General features: G+C 46.6%; 1 protein-coding gene across 2 annotated transcripts in view; it reads left to right on the top strand.

Annotated features, from left to right (window-relative positions):
- The window catches only part of col4a4 (collagen, type IV, alpha 4), a 78,778-nt gene that overhangs the window by 15,976 nt on the left and 45,855 nt on the right, over nucleotides 1-16,947 (top strand). For both annotated transcript variants that reach the window (XM_041995185.1, XM_041995186.1), the window contains exon 4: nucleotides 13,351-13,422. In XM_041995185.1, coding sequence (XP_041851119.1) covers nucleotides 13,351-13,422 — 72 coding nt within the window. The remainder of the gene's footprint in view (nucleotides 1-13,350; nucleotides 13,423-16,947) is intronic.

Here is a 16,947-nt window from a genome sequence, read left to right as displayed (position 1 = left end):
ACTAACGGAGGGTAGTGCTGCCCGGTCACCCGCTCTGTTGCTCTCACCACTCGCTGCAGTAGTCCAGCAGCTGAACCAGACTGTACAGCAGTGGGTGAGAAGGCTCTCAGTGGTGGAGCGGTAGGGGTCGGGGGAGGTGGGCCTAGCAGAGCTTCCTGAAGAAGACAATCTGTCTTGTGTCTTCTCCAGATGGTGAGAGATGTGGTGGACAGGTGAATGCATCAATGATTAGTTCCCCTGAAGTCCATTAGTATCTCCTTTGTTTTGGCGGTGTGACCGACGATGTCACGCCATCATCGTAGATGCGGGACGTCCTCCCTGTAGGCTGACTCATTGTTGTTCTCAATCAGTCTTATAATGGTGGTGTCGCCCACAAATTTGACGATGGTGTTGCTGGTGAAATGACATGGGAAACAGAAATTGAACACGAACTGGACCAAAAACTGAGCTAAATCCCACAACATGCTGCTGCTTCTGATAATGTTTGTCTAATACTGTGTTCATACCAAATGTGAAGAAAATTTTAACTTCCTTATTAGCATAAGCTTAACCCCACAGAGTGATGCAGCATTTCAGTTTAGCACTGGGTCAGTGGTTCCCACCATAGATATTAAATCACCACCACTCACATCATTCAACATAAAAACATCCCTTTATTTTGTTCTCCTGACTTTATTTGTCCTTCCCACACATTTGAATTTACATTTGATCTTAACACACCTTTATTCTGAGTCAGAAGAAGCTTCCTGTTCTGTAGATGAGATCCTGCATTGATGTCTTAACTAAAGATACAAGTCTTCTACTCAAAACAACCAAATTATTTGTTTTGTAATACCCTTAAAAATCGTTGTCCGAGCCGTTAGCATCTACATGCAGCCGTTAGCATCTACATGTAGCCGTTAGCATCTACATGCAGCCGTTAGCATCCAAATGCAGCCGTTAGCATCTACATGTAGCCGTTAGCATCTACATGTAGCCGTTAGCATCCAAATGCAGCCGTTAGCATCTACATGCAGCCGTTAGCATCCAAATGCAGCCGTTAGCATCTACATGTAGCCGTTAGCATCTACATGTAGCCGTTAGCATCCAAATGCAGCCGTTAGCATCCAAATGCAGCCGTTAGCATCTACATGCAGCCGTTAGCATCCAAATGCAGCCGTTAGCATCTACATGTAGCCGTTAGTATCTTCATGCAGCCGTTAGCATCTACATGTAGCCGTTAGTATCTTCATGCAGCCGTTAGCATCTACATGCAGCCGTTAGCATCTACATGTAGCCGTTAGCATCTACATGCAGCCGTTAGCATCCAAATGCAGCCGTTAGCATCTACATGTAGCCGTTAGCATCTACATGTAGCCGTTAGCATCCAAATGCAGCCGTTAGCATCTACATGCAGCCGTTAGCATCCAAATGCAGCCGTTAGCATCTACATGTAGCCGTTAGTATCTTCATGCAGCCGTTAGCATCTACATGTAGCCGTTAGTATCTTCATGCAGCCGTTAGCATCTACATGCAGCCGTTAGCATCTACATGTAGCCGTTAGTATCTTCATGCAGCCGTTAGCATCTACATGCAGCCGTTAGCATCTACATGTAGCCGTTAGCATCTACATGCAGCCGTTAGCATCCAAATGCAGCCGTTAGCATCTACATGTAGCCGTTAGTATCTTCATGCAGCCGTTAGCATCTACATGTAGCCGTTAGTATCTTCATGCCGCTGTTAGCATCTTTATGCAGCTGTTAGCATCTACATGCTAATGGATGCATGCAATGACTGACTGATTGAATGATTGATTTTCACTCTTATTCGTTGTGTTTTCTGAATCACTGTCATTTTTTTTCTTTCCTTTCCCTGTTTCTTTTTTCTTTTTGTATTCTGCAGGTTGTTGTGTTTTCTGTTTGGCTATGTTTCATGTTTTTTCCATTTTGTTGTAGTTTTCCAGCCCAGCGTCGCCCTATACTCATGTTTTATCACACATGAGCAGATTTTGTTGTGGGCTGCGTGGTTTACGTCTTCATGATTCTGATATGATGAACATCTGTGCTCATTCATGCTGTTCAATTATCTGACATGAGATGGAGCATGATTGTCACTGAGATTTAAAAACACAGTCAGCTGCCTGCTGCTTCCTAAGAATCTGAGATGATTATCTGCAGACACATTCCTCACTGTCTGAACACAGCAAATGCTAAACTCTGTCCTAAACTCCAAGCCAGGTGCTAACTGCCCAAAAACTATACATCCCAGTCTGGTCCTACGCTGTCCTTGCAGGAGTTAGCACAAGTCCAGGTGAATGAGCTGAATGGGTCACGTATAGGCTACCTGTGTGAATTACTGTACAACCACTAGTCCAAAACGGCTGTGACACCAGTTAGTTTGAGATAAAAACTCATATTTTTAATCAAAATGATAAAATGTCTCAGTTTCACATTCTGATATGCTGTTTATGTTCTAATGGGAATAAAATTTGGCTCGATGGGATTTATAAATACCTGTTGTTATGGATTAAAAACAAACCAGATTTAATTGCCATTAAAATTCATCCAGCAGAGTTTAAAACTCATTTAGATCTGAGAAGGGCTTAAAGTTAAAGTTCAGTTAATTTATTTTATTTGAGGTCTCTGGGGGGACATAAAAACTTTTTTCCAGGTACACAAAGCACATGTAGACTAGTTTGGTGAACTCCCATGCCTCCTCCAAGACCGCGAAGAAGGTTTCAAGTTAGTTGACTATTCCACAACCAGTATGGAAACCACACTGCTCCTCCTCAAACTGAGGTTCCACCATCTGACTGATCCTCCTCTCCAGCACCCCAGAATAGACCTTACCCGAGAGGCTGAGCAGTGCTATCCCCCTGTAGTTGGAGACTACACCCTCTGGTTCCCCTCCTTTAAGGGAGACCAGAGGGTGTGGCTATTGTTGTTCCACATTTATAAACTTTGGAACAACAATGACCGTGTGCCTTTACCAGATACTTATAGAGTGTGTTCTGGCAGAGGCTTCTTCAGGTCCATTGCACCTCTAAAAGAAGACATTCAAAAGATCGTTGTCTAAATTTTTTAATTGCATGGTAACATCATTTTCAAAACATTTGTATTTGTTGAACATGGCGAACTCCACGGTCTTATCGTTAGCTGTTAATGTGAGACCACAGTCTTAGCGTTGGATGCTAAAGTGAGAGACCATGGTCTTAGCGTTAGCTGCCAATGTGGGAGGTAATAAGCTGATAAATAGTTCACAGGTGAATGTAATCCAGAGGTGAATGAAAATAAAGATGTGACATCATCTATGAGAGAAGCTGATTTTGGACGGAAGCAACACAGGAAACCTTTCAGTTGTGTATGCTAAGATCTCAGCCAGAGTAAAGTCACTGTTGTCACCGGAAAAGAAAACATATGAAAAGAATTAATCATTTGAGTTCTTTGAATTGATAATAGATTAATTGAATTTGAATCGATTCAAAATAATTAATTTTTTTTTCAAAACCTGCTCTAGTAACAAAGTCAGAGATTAGAATCATCATTAAAAAGTGTGTTTCTACTGGTATCTAAGGAATTTACTAAAATAACTATGACGTTTTTATTCTCTTAGAATGAAGCATTTCTATCTACTTACTGTTGGTCCACATACATGGCAGCTGCCACCATTTTTACTACGGTGTCTCTGAACAGACTCTGAACTACTCCGTGTGTGTAGCTTTAAAACTGCGTCTGTGACTTTGTTTGATAGGGATGATCTCTATATACCGTAAGTACAGTCTATTTACCATTTAGGAGCAAAATTTGGGATAAGTAATGCCTTAGTGCCTTAGAAGCACCGTAGAAGGCAAGTCAAGTTTATTTGTAGCACAATTCAACAACAGGGTTATTCAAAAGAATTTCTTTTATCTTTATTGGGATCTACTTGTCACTTTTAGGGGAAATTCTAAGAAAACATCTGGATTCTCATAATTTTCTTAGAATTTGACTGCTAGGAGCAACACTTTGCACTAAGAATCTTTAGGAATGTGGGCCCAGGACTCTACATAAAAACTAGTCCATGCAGCAGAGAACAGGTGGGTCTTTAACCAGGATCTACATAAACTGAGTGTTTCAGCTGATCTGAGGCTTTCTGGGAGTTTGTTCCAGACATGTGGAGCATAGAAGCTGAATGCAGCTTCTCCATGTCTGGTTCTGACTCTGGGGACTGATAAGAAACTGGATCCAGATGATCTGAGGGTTCTGGTAGGTTCATACTGGGTCAAGAGGTCTCTGTTTTGGTCCTAAACCATTCAGAGCTTTATAGACCAGCAGCAGAACTTCAAATTCTATCCGGCAGCCAGTGTAAAGACCTCAGAGCTGGACTGATGTGGTCCACTTTCTTGGTCTTAGTGAGGACTGGAGCAGCAGAGTTCTGGATGAGCTGCAGGAGTCTGACTGACTAGAACCTGTAAAAACTCTGTTACAATAATCAAGCCGACTAAAGATGAAACCATGGAGACACATGCAGTCACTGCACCTGAGGCCACTGGATCCACTTACACATGAAAACATTGTTATGTCTGGAAGGAGTTTGGCCACTAACGGCCACCGTACATTCAGTACTGTTGTGGCAAAGGGTTTCCACATTAAGCTGTGACGCTGGCTGAGGCGGTAACAATATGAATTTGATCCCGGTCAGAGAATCAGGCTCCAGAGAAGAGATGTCATTCAACTCGTTTTATTCACCAACATAGATGCACAGAACATGAGCGTGAAGTAGTTGAGCTTGGAGATGTATGTGTGTGTGTGGTTCTGCAACAGAACACATATTGGGACCGAATTAAAGAAAGCTTTACACAGTTCCTTGAAGGACTAAACTAAAGAGGAGGAATCCACAATATTAACTCAAATATACATAGGCGTGGTGATTAGCTACTTTCTCCCATCACACCTGCATCATTAACATGACTATTACAGAACATCTGAACAGTAAGGAGTATTAACACGAAGCAATGAATTCCTTGATTGACACTAACTGCTAAATATACTCACAGATAAGCATACAGCTACATGCTAATAGCCTGCTAACAATGATATGATTAGCTGCTTACAGAATACTGGAAAACACATTGACTCGCATATATGTTATATTTACAATGATTATGAGAAATTAAAGAACACTCAATCTGTCTGGCATCTCAATACTTACAAGTTATTCATGAACGCACGGTCAATTCACGCTGCACAAGTTTGATTGTCTCGCTAACTGTTAACTCACTCTGCTACTGCTGCTACTGAAGCTAAGGAAAACAACTGAGCAGGGCTGCAGTACACATCTCCGCCACAAGGTGTCCTGTCCGGCTTCCAGACACAGCCGCCCCCAAATGTCAAATTAGACATTTGTAATCAGTTGGGAAGACGGGCAGAAGTGTTTGGGTCATCATCCACAATCTCACGGAGCTTTATTAACCGGGCAACCGGGCGTGTATAAGTTCTGTCCTTGACCTTGACATTAGCGATCCGCACTCGTCCATCTGCCCCAGTAATTGCTTCTGTCACAATGCCCACAGGCCACTGAGCCCGTGGTAGCTGTGGGTCCATTATTAATACAACTTGCCCAGCAGAGAGTCCTGGGGTATCCTTTCGCCACTTCTGGCATTCCTGCAGTCCTGGAAGGTAAAAACGAATGAATGCTGTCCAGAAGCGATCTGCGAGAACCTGGCTATGCCTCCATCGTCGCTTCCCTAGTAGGTTGTGGGAATCATAGAAGGCCTGTGGTAGTGAGGAGTCCCTTCTCCCCATTAAAAGGATGTTTGGCATTATGGGGTCAGGATCTGCGACATCCGATGATACTTATCCTATGTCATCATATTCTTCATATCCCACCATCACCATGTAAATATGTATATAGTCTGTGAGGTTGTTGTTATATTTTATATATATATATAGTATATACATATATATATATATATATATATATATATATATATATATATATATATATATATATATATTTATAATGGTACATATTTTTGCTTTTCTTAGACTTTGTCTTGTAAATAATTTATATTGCACCTTCTTGCTGTGATACATGTTCACCTTATTCTGTCTTTTTGCACTTTATTCTATAACAAGAGCTGCTGTAACAAGTGAATTTCTCCACTGTGAGATAATAAAGTCTAATCTAATCTAATCTAATCTAATCTAGGAGTTTGGCATTTAACATACCCTCAATCTCCACAAGGACAGTGTACAGAACTTCCTCTGGCACGGACTGCTCTTTCAGGATAACCTTGAGGGCTGTCTTCACCGATTTCACCTCTCACTCCCATGTACCCCCGAAATGGGGAGCACTGGGTGGATTGAAGTGAAATGTGATTTGTTGACTGGCCAGTTGCTCTTTCAGCTGGGGTTCCATGGCCGCAAAGGCCTCCCGTAGCTCCCGTTCGGCTCCGACAAAGTTGGTGCCATTGTCACATAGCAACTCAAACGGTTTGCCTCTGCGAGTGATGAAGCGACGCAGAGACAGAAGAAAGGCATCTGAATCCAGGTTTCTCAGAAGTTCTATATGTACGCATCTGGTGGTCATGCATTTGTACAGGATTCCCCATCTTTTCTCCTGTCGCCGTCCTATTCTGACTACAAAGGGGCCAAAGCAATCCGTCCCTGTAGAGTAGAAAGGGGGCTTGTATAGGCGCAGTCTGCTAGGTGGCAAGTCAGCCATTTTTGGAATGATGGGTCTTGCGCGCCAGTGTTGGCACTCTCTGCATGCATGTTGGAGTTTCCTGATAGCCTCTCTGCCACGGAGCACCCAGTACTTCCGTCGGAGTTCGGCTAAGACCCGTTCCTTGCCAGGATGGAGCAAACGTTGGTCGAAGTCTTGGATTAACCGCTGGGTCGTGGGGTGGCTTGGGTCAAGGATGATTGGGTGAATAGTCTCCACATCCAGATCTCCAGCACGCCTCAGTCTCCCTCCAACTCTGATGAGACCTGTGACCTCATCGTATTCTGGGGCGAGTGAAGCGAGACTGCTGTCGGGTGGTATAGGTCGTTTCGCCTTGAGAGCTTTCACCTCCTCTGGGAAGGAATGCAGCTGTGCTTGAACAAGAAGCAACCGTTCTGCTTCAGTGAAGTCTGCAGCCTCACAAGGTGTATTCTCATCAGACGCAGCCGCCCCGTGAAGGGACCTAGCAGTGACCCGGATGAGCTCTTTCCAAGAGTGGCATTGATCTGGGTCTGGTAGTTGGATGTTTGCTATAAAGGAAGTTACTCCAACCAAGGCTGACTTTTTTAACTCAATCTCATCTGGTTCAGCTTCAAACACAGGGGGTGCTGGCCACTGATCTGGATGCTGAAGCAAGAAGGCAGGGCCTGAAATCCACCGATGTGGTCGTGCCAGTTCTACTAGTGTCAGACCTCTAGTCAGGTCATCTGCCGGGTACTGAGCGGAGTCTACATATCTCCAATTAGCCCCATCAGTGAGGTTCTGAATCTCAGCCACACGAGTTCCAACAAACACTTTGTACCGGCAAGATTCTGACTTTAACCAGTACAACACAGTTGTTGAGTCAGACCAGAGAATAATCTGATTGATGTCCAGGGTTAACTCAGTTTGGATCACATTTGCCATCTGTGCCCCAGTGAGGGCAGCATTCAGTTCTAGTCTGGGCACTGACAGCTGCTTCTTTGGCGCCACTCTAGACCTCGCTAATATGAAGGCGCTATGGATCTCACCCCGCTCATCTGTGGTTCGGAGGTAAGCCACAGCTCCATAAGCTCTCTCTGACGCATCACAGAATACATGGAGTTCTTTGATGGCAGTGGTTGTATCAGCGCAGGCTGGAAAGTAGGGTCTCGGGAAATGCACGAGTGGCAGATTAGAGAGTTCTGCTTCCCAAGTTAACCACTGGTCTCGTAGATGTTGGGGCTTAATATGGTCATCCCAGCCAAGGTCCTGTTTCCAAATATCCTGAATAAGGATTTTGGCCCTGGTGGTAAAGGGTATCATGAAGCCCAGAGGATCGTACTGGCTGGCTAGGTTCTTGTACAGGTTTCTGAGAGTAGGGGGCATTGACTCTGTTGAGCGGTGCTTATATCCTAGGGTGTCATCAATGCAGTTCCACTGCATGCCTAGAGCCAGTTCATGGAGTTCAGTACTGCTCTTCGACAACCAGAGCTCACTGGAAGCCGACTTGGCCTCCGGTGGGAGGTGTTCAATGACAGATGGTATATTGCATGCCCACTGCCTGATCTCAAACCCTCCATTGGCCAGAAGTTGACGCAGGCTGTCCACCAACTTCTTGGCCTCCACTGCGGTGGGCACACTATGGAGACAGTTATCCACATAGAATGACTGTTCAGCAGCTTTGACCAGCGTGTCTCCATTAAGGACCCTCTCCTGCAGGAGGTGCTGGGGGGCATAGATGGCGCAGCACGGACTACAAGTTGTTCCAAAGGGCAGAACCTGCCACTCATAGATAGATGGCTCCTCCTCCCTTTGCATCCCTCTCCATAAAACGCAATAGGGGTCGGTCCGAGGGCAGGAGACGCACTTGGTGGAACATACCTTTAATATTGCCACTCACTGCAACAGTATGTTGTCGAAATCGAAGGAGTGCGCCGAGTAGTGATGGACCTAGTGCCGGCCCTGGCAACAGCTGGTCATTCAGGGACTGTCCCTGGTACTGAAATGAACAATTAAAGACTATCCGGTCTTTACCATTATGGTTCACCATATGGTGGGGAACGAACCATGAGTCCTTTGTTTGGCTGGCTTCTTGGTACGAAATCCTTGCCACGTACCCTGCTTGCTCCAGTTTTTTTTTATCGCCGCACAGTATGCCTCTGCTAATTTAGGGTTCTTAGCAAGCTTACGTTCCGTGCTACGTAAACTGGGCAGTACCGCTTCCTTTGGTGCATGGAGATTGACGACAGGAGTACGCCGTATCATAGGTGTAGCATAGCGTTGCACTCCATCTATGTTTACTCTGATGGTGGCAGTCTGCAAAAGGCTGTAGGCTTGTTGATCTTGCTTAGATCTGGTGGCTGCCTTCTCCGACTGGGGCAGGGTGTCTAGCTGCCACAGACGTTCAACATTCTTGAGAAGGTCCTCGTGCTCCGTGGATGTGGCTAGATGCAGGCACTGCTGCTCAACACAATGGGTCTGGAATGGACTCATCGGCCCTTGTAATGTCCATCCAAGCTGTGTGCAGACAGCTATGGGCCTGTCAAGTGGGCCTTTACGTATGGGTCTGATGGGCATGATGAGATGCGGAAAATCTGAGCCAATCAGGAGTAGTGGACGTACATGATCCACTGGGGATAAAGGGAACCCTCTCAAGTGTTGGTATCTCTGCTGTAGGGCAGAAACTGGGTAAGTAAGATCCGTAAGACTGAGCCCTTTAGCTGTAAAGGCATTGGAGATCCTGTATCTTTCAGCAGGTTTATCAAAGGGTGAAATCTCAAACGAGACAGAGGAACCGGTAAGCTGTGTTACATTTTGTTGCACTGTCTGCAGGGTTAAGATTTCGGGAATGCCAGTCAGCCCCAGGTGTTGCACTCCAGCGGGAAGGATCACTGTCCTCTCTGACCCATCATCGAGGATTGCATATGCCTCCATGTTATATTCACCATTGTGTAGGAGGATTCTAACAACCTTTAACATGACTCTCTGGGATCGGTTTGGACGGTCGAAGTAGATCTGCATGGGGGTCATGTTCACCATCAGGACTGCGCTGGCTTTCTCCTGCACAGAGTCGTGGAGAACTGTAAGGTGCAGCTCTTTGCAGACTTTGCAAGGACGTTTCAAGTTGCACGCCTCTGCGGCATGGCTACGGCCACATCTCCAGCACCTTTTCCCCTCTTTGATCCACTGGGCAATTTGGCTAGTGGTCAGTTTCTTAAACTCTTCACAGGAGTTGAGATAGTGATCTTTATTTTCACATCGAGGACAATAGGGTGTCACCTTTGTGCTGGGTTTAGAACGAAGGGGCTGAGAGGATTCGGATTTTCCCTGGACGGTTAAGAGAACCGGCGTCAACCTCTCCCCCAGTTGAGTTCTTCCCTTGCTGCTCGTTATGGGCTTATAGGATTCAGTCTGGATTAATGCTGCTGCACGACTGGATATTCTCTTTGCTTGTGACTTCATTTGCAACCATACAGCCAGGTCAGGAAGAGTGTAGGTCCTATCTGTTCCTGTCTGCAGAATGCCACGGTTCAAGCAGTACTCTACAAAGTTGTCGCGGAGCGCTGGAGGCATCTTGCTCAGCAGTCTGTCCACATGTGACCCACACATCAGCTCGTACCCATTCTGCCCTTCCAGGGTCCTCAACATCCCAACCAAGGACTGAATAGCTAATGCAAATGCATCAAAGGCGTTAGCATCCCCTAATTTGAGGGCTGGAGCACTCAGAATGGCACCCAACTCAGACTGGACGAGCTGTCTTGGCTGGCCATACTTCTCCTGAAGGGCCTGAAGAGCCGCTGTGTAAGGCTGTGTATGGTACATATAGGCCTTAGCTAATTGCAGCGCACTGGATAGCTTCAGATGGCTGAGCAATACCTGGTATTTATACTGCTCACTGAGGTGACTGTGGCTGTTCAGCAAATTGTCTAACGCCATCTTGAGCAGGGCGAAGTCACTCTCTCGTCCGCTCTCGAATATAGGCAGTGCTGGTTTGGGAATGCCATAAGCTGAGGCAATTAACAGTTCTGCTCCTGGAGTTGGTAAGGATGCAGGCTGAGGGGCTGTAACAACTGGAGCTGCCTCGTGAGCATATATGGCACTAATTGGTGGTGCCTGGAGAGTGGTGTTAAAGGAATGTGTCGGACCAGAGGCAGCAGTAGCCATGGTAGCTGGGAGAGAGGTTGTGGCCACAGGTCCTGGAGTTGTCTGTATTACCGAGATGGGTACAGGTGGTGTGCCGGGCATAGGATATGGCACACCCTGAAAAGGGTCATTACACATTAGGGCTTGGTATGGCGGGGCTGGAGGTCCTGGTCCTGATAATGGGGCTGACTGTCCAGGTCTGGAGATTTGGAGATCTCTGGTGACAGTAGCTTGAATAGGAGTCACAGTAGGCTGCTTTGGTTGGTGTACAGGGTGAGTGATACATGGACTGTCTCTGTGTTTAACAGACAAAGGTGGAGCTGGTGGTGTGAAACCATCTGGAGATGGTAGTGGCACTGATGGAATAGCCCCAGTTTCTGTTGTGAGTAGGGAGGCGACTAGTCTTGCCCTCTCCAAATCCTTTTCTGCTTCCTTCAGGCGACGGTTTCTATCTAGGCGTTTGGTTAAGGTTTCCCTTGCCTGCAGTGCCTCTTCCTGAATGCGCTGCGCTTCCTTTACCTTAACCTGCAGCTGTTGATATTCTAGATCAGCTTGTGAATCCTCTTCAAATTGGTGACGAAGATTATCAAGCTCCATTTGTTTCATCCTCTCCTCCAGAATAGCGGTTTGGACAGGGGAGAGAGCTTCAGCAGGATATACCCCAACAGAGCCTGATGCACACCGACTAGATTTGGAAATGGAGCTAGTTATACTCTGACTGGTTGTTTTCCGAGAGCTACTTCCATGTTGGCTATGGGCGCGAGTAGAGGAAGCAGGAGGGGGTTGAACCAGATGGGGTTGATAACCAACTTCATAGTCACATAGGTGACGGGGCAAGCGATGTTCTCTGTGTGGCCTTTTCTGGCTCTCTGGTTTGTCCGAAACGGAGTTATCCATATTGGTGTCGGAGTTGCTCTCAATCCGGCTCGAAGGACCAAATTTTGTGGCAAAGGGTTTCCACATTAAGCTGTGACGCTGGCTGAGGCGGTAACAATATGAATTTGATCCCGGTCAGAGAATCAGGCTCCAGAGAAGAGATGTCATTCAACTCATTTTATTCACCAACATAGATGCACAGAACATGAGCGTGAAGTAGTTGAGCTTGGAGATGTATGTGTGTGTGTGGTTCTGCAACAGAACACATATTGGGACCGAATTAAAGAAAGCTTTACACAGTTCCTTGAAGGACTAAACTAAAGAGGAGGAATCCACAATATTAACTCAAATATACATAGGCGTGGTGATTAGCTACTTTCTCCCATCACACCTGCATCATTAACATGATTATTACAGAACATCTGAACAGTAAGGAGTATTAACACGAAGCAATGAATTCCTTGATTGACACTAACTGCTAAATATACTCACAGATAAGCATACAGCTACATGCTAATAGCCTGCTAACAATGATATGATTAGCTGCTTACAGAATACTGGAAAACACATTGACTCGCATATATGTTATATTTACAATAATTATGAGAAATTAAAGAACACTCGATATGTCTGGCATCTCAATACTTACAAGTTATTCATGAACGCACGGTCAATTCACGCTGCACAAGTTTGATTGTCTCGCTAACTGTTAACTCACTCTGCTACTGCTGCTACTGAAGCTAAGGAAAACAACTGAGCAGGGCTGCAGTACACATCTCCGCCACAAGGTGTCCTGTCCGGCTTCCAGACAACTGTACTATACCCATGTTTACCACTAGATGGCAGTAATTCTACAACCTTTAAGATGGCCATGTCAAATTCAATGTCTTTTAAGCTTTGTTTACACTAATGAATCAAGGTCAGTACAGGACGGTCCAGATTATTACAGGTCCAGATCAGACGGGTCCAGGTCGGTATGGGATGGGTCCAGGTTGGTGCGGGATGGGTCCAGATCGGTGCGGGATGGGTCCAGATCGGTACGGGATGGGTCCAGGTCGGACGGGTCCAGATTGGATGGGTCCAGATCGGTGTGGTACGGGTGCAGATCGGATGGGTCCAGATCGGTACGGGATGGGTCCAGATTGGTACGGGATGGGTCCAGGTCGGACGGGTCCAGATCGGTACGGGATGGGTCCAGATCGGTTTGGGATGGGTCCAGGTTGGACGGGTCCAGATCGGTGCGGGATGGGTCCAGGTTGGTACGGGATGGGTCCAGATCGGTACATATGGGCCCAGATCGGACGAGTCCAGGTCGGTACGATATGTGTCAGGACACGTTTTTTCATTTCCAAAGTTAAAACCTGGAAAGGGAGCCAGGAATATCCAACCCATCCACTGATTTGGGACCCTTCCATTTTCATTGGGGCTCCATTCGTACTGACCCTGAGGGGAGGAGCTTGACGCTGTGCAATCCGCTGATTGGTGGCAGGAATCATGACTTCCTGTGTGACTCAGCAATAAGAACAAAGCAGGAGCAGCTCCAGGTTTAAATATACTGAAGATTTATTGGTATTTAAAGCCACATGAGAAGAAGAGCGAAGACAACCTGCTGGACGTCCACTGTTCTCAGCGTTGTGTGACATCATGGCCATCTCATTGTGATGTTTGTGTTCTTGTGGTTTCCAGGGTGACCAGACAGAGCAGTGCGGTGGGCGGGACTGCACCAACCGTCGATGTTTTGCAGCCAAGGGAGCAAGGGTAAGACTCCGCCCACAAACACACTCAGACAGCAGCCAATCACAGCTCGGCAACAGTATGACATCACAGCAGCTGCAGACAGCTGTGATGCTGTTCCATGCTCATTAGCAGACCTGTGACACCTTTACTGGCAGCTTGTAAAACACAAACACTGAAATGAGGAGCTGCTGGACGGAGGAGTGCTGGAGAGGAATGTGTTGGAGTTAAATTAGCTTGTTTACTTTGAGTCAGCAGATTCCACACAAACACACAAACATGGCGTCAGGTTTCCAGCAACCTGCATGTGCTTCCTCTGAGCTTCTGTTTCCAGAAACATCTTAAAGATCTCATTCACAGATAAACACTACCTGACGTTGGGAAGGTGTTTACATTCACAAGCCCAGGTGTCCTTAGACAGGAATCAGGCTTTTCTCTTAGGCTTTTGCTGAGGGGACAGAAACAGCTTTAGGGACCGTCCCCACGACGCCGGATTGCAGCAAAACCGGAAAAGTATTTCAACAAACCACCCTTTCATCTCCAATCTGATCATTTCTCCACACAAACAAGGAGTCACATGACAGCAGAGACTCTGCTGGTTCCAGAGACGTCTGTCTCACCGCGGTGGGACAGAAACTCTGGAGTCCGTTTCAGTTAGATCGCCTGTTGTTTGCATATATTTCAGTATATGACTTTTCAGCAGTAACTGAGGTTTTCAGGTGCCACAGCTGGAGGAGGTTCAGACATCAGCAGCAAGAGGAAACAGGGGACATCTTCTCTAAATCATCAGAACTGAGCAGATGTTGGATAGGAAGGTTCACCGTTTGGTGACCACTGATGTCGGGAGGGGGAATTACAAACAGGTTCTGAAATACAAATCAGAGCAGGACCCTCCCAGACAGCGGGCATGTTTGGGCTATATCTGGGCCACTTCTGGCTTAGTTACGGCACTGGCAAGGGTTGTGTGAGCCAGATGTGGTCCTAATACAGGAAGCCTTTCTTTTGACAAATCTCTATCTTTGGTGTTTGTCTGGTGGTCATGTGACTGAGGTTTGGCAGCTTTAGTGAACACCGTAAGGTTAGACCCAACCTGGGCCAAATCTGGGCCAAATCTGGGCTTCTCTAACCAGGTAGTTGACAGGTGATAGAAGGGATTTATACTTCAGATATGCAGAGGCGGGTCTAGAAAAGTGAGGGGCCATGCAGGAGCACTGACTGGGAAAAGGGGGGTTCTTTTTTTAAAAGGACTAAACATCTGATTTGTTGTTTATGTCCTATAGGGAATAAAACATGGGTGGATCATTCTGTTTCTATTTACATTTTACACTGAGACCAACCTTCTTTATCTTTTGCTGGAGCTGTACATCACCGTTCAGCTGCTCTCTTGATGTTAGGAACTGAATCATCAGGCGTCCTGCCAAGTCCACTGCAACAGAACCAGGACGGGACTCTGTCAGACCTGAGAATAAAGTGCTCGTTGATGCAGAATAACGAGTTTTCTTTCTTTTCTTTTTGCTGCACACTGAAGACGATGGCTGTCAGATACATAGCTGCAGCCTGCAACGTTCAGCAGGTGACGGAGCTCATGGAGACGATATGCGCTCAGCTTTAGCTCTGGAGGAACCTTTAGTAAATAGTTTCGTTTGGATGTGACAGTTCTGGGGAAATAATGGAGGGAAAATATTAAAATTCCTGTGTGTGCAAGGCCGGACATCCAACTTACAGTCTGTACTTTAGGCAAAACTGTAGCCTTGTTTCCGCCAAGGGGTAAAAACTGGGAAGGTGCCAAAATATTGAGTCTTTTGTGGGACTCTTCCGTTGGGGTCCCAATTTGATCAGACCCTAAAGGGTGGAGCTTAACAATCGTTAGGACTACATAGCTGAAGCATCCATCTCTATCCGGCTGACACCCCACCTATCTGGTAAGGGTGCGATTGCTGTGGAAACGCAACAAAGATCCGGGTTTACCGAGCCAATCTGTCTCACCCAAGCCAGACCCCTTTGTGGAAATGGAGCTTTTAAGGAGAAGGAAGCAGTGGACATCAGTTGACGTTGTCTGGACCCGTCTTTATGGATAAGTAGGAGCTCAGGCTTCCAGAGGGATTGCAGCAGAGTCGGTCCTCCAACTGGTGTTTGGTCTGGACGCCTTTCAGACTCAGGGGTCTCAAACATGTGACACCTGGGGAGGCTTCGGGGCAGACCTGTACTCTGAGTACCGAGGGTTTCTGGGGATCTCTGGTCAGACCCGGTCCTGGAAAGGGACCAGAGAATGGAAGGATGGTGGATCTTTGTCATGGCCCCAAATGTTTCTGCAGATTCAAAAGTTGTGGTCCAGACCAGTGGTTTGCATGCAACGAGACCCCCATAGTTTGATATAAACCCAGTTTTATAGGACCTGATACTGCTCTTCTGCCTCCTGGTGGACATATTTCACCCTACAATCATCTGGACGTATCACACGGTGATACAGTGGCATGTATAAAGATGAATTTGTTCATTGTCATTTTCTGGTGGCCAAATAAAGAACAAGAAAAAAAAAGTCCTTCCTGTTATTTCAGCCTTTTAACATTCAATAAAAAAAAAGCAAATTACAGGGAAAGGATTGAACCCCTAAACTAGCTCCACCAGCTTCCTGGCCTCCTAAACCACAGGACCTGGACCAGAACTGGCCTAATCCACAGGACCTGGACCAGAACTGGCCTCCTAATCCACAGGACCTGGACCAGAACTGGCCTCCTAAACCACAGGACCTGGACCAGAACTGACCTCCTAAACCACAGGACCTGGACCAGAACTGGCCTCCTAAACCACAGGACCTGGACCAGAACTGGCCTAATCCACAGGACCTGGACTAGAACTGGCCTCCTAATCCACAGGACCTGAACCAGAACTGGCCTAATCCACAGGACCTGGACCAGAACTGGCCTCCTAAACCACAAGACCTGAACCAGAACTGGCCTTGTGTGTGGTCTACCAGGTAGATTTCCTGATTTTTAAATAACAATATATTTTAAATATGGTGGTCTAGCAGATCTTGATGACCCCCGTTTAGTCAGTCTGGATTCTGGTTTTCAGGATCCAGGATGCAGCCTTTGTGTAAACCTGTACAGGTAAAAACTCATGGACCCCCTGTGCTCTTTGGGGACAGGGGGTCAGGGGTCGAGCTGTGGTCCAGATGTTGGTCACGTGATGCGGATTTTATTCTGGAGCCAGACAGCTGATGAAGCATCATGTGACCGTCTGTCTCTACAACCAGATGATGAAGTGAAGGACGACAGCAGCATGTGTCCGTCAGGCGGTCGTCGGGGCAACACAGCCCGACCTGTGTGTGAGTGTGTGTGAGTTGGGGTGTGTGTGTTTGTACAGCTGGGGGCAGCAGACAGGCAGAGAGGATTGTGGGTCGCCGTCTGTCTCAGTGATTTCACAGCTGAGCAGCTGCAGAGAAAGGAGGACAGACAGAGGACTAACAGAGATCACAGCTGTCACATCACATCACACACACACACGTCGTTGGTTCACACACACACACCCCAAACCGACTTATTGATC

Source organism: Melanotaenia boesemani, chromosome 9, assembly GCF_017639745.1.
Source record: "Melanotaenia boesemani isolate fMelBoe1 chromosome 9, fMelBoe1.pri, whole genome shotgun sequence".
NCBI classification, from domain to species: Eukaryota; Metazoa; Chordata; class Actinopteri; order Atheriniformes; family Melanotaeniidae; genus Melanotaenia; species Melanotaenia boesemani.
Note: the sequence above shows the minus strand (reverse complement) of the source record. Positions and strands in the feature narration are given on the sequence as shown.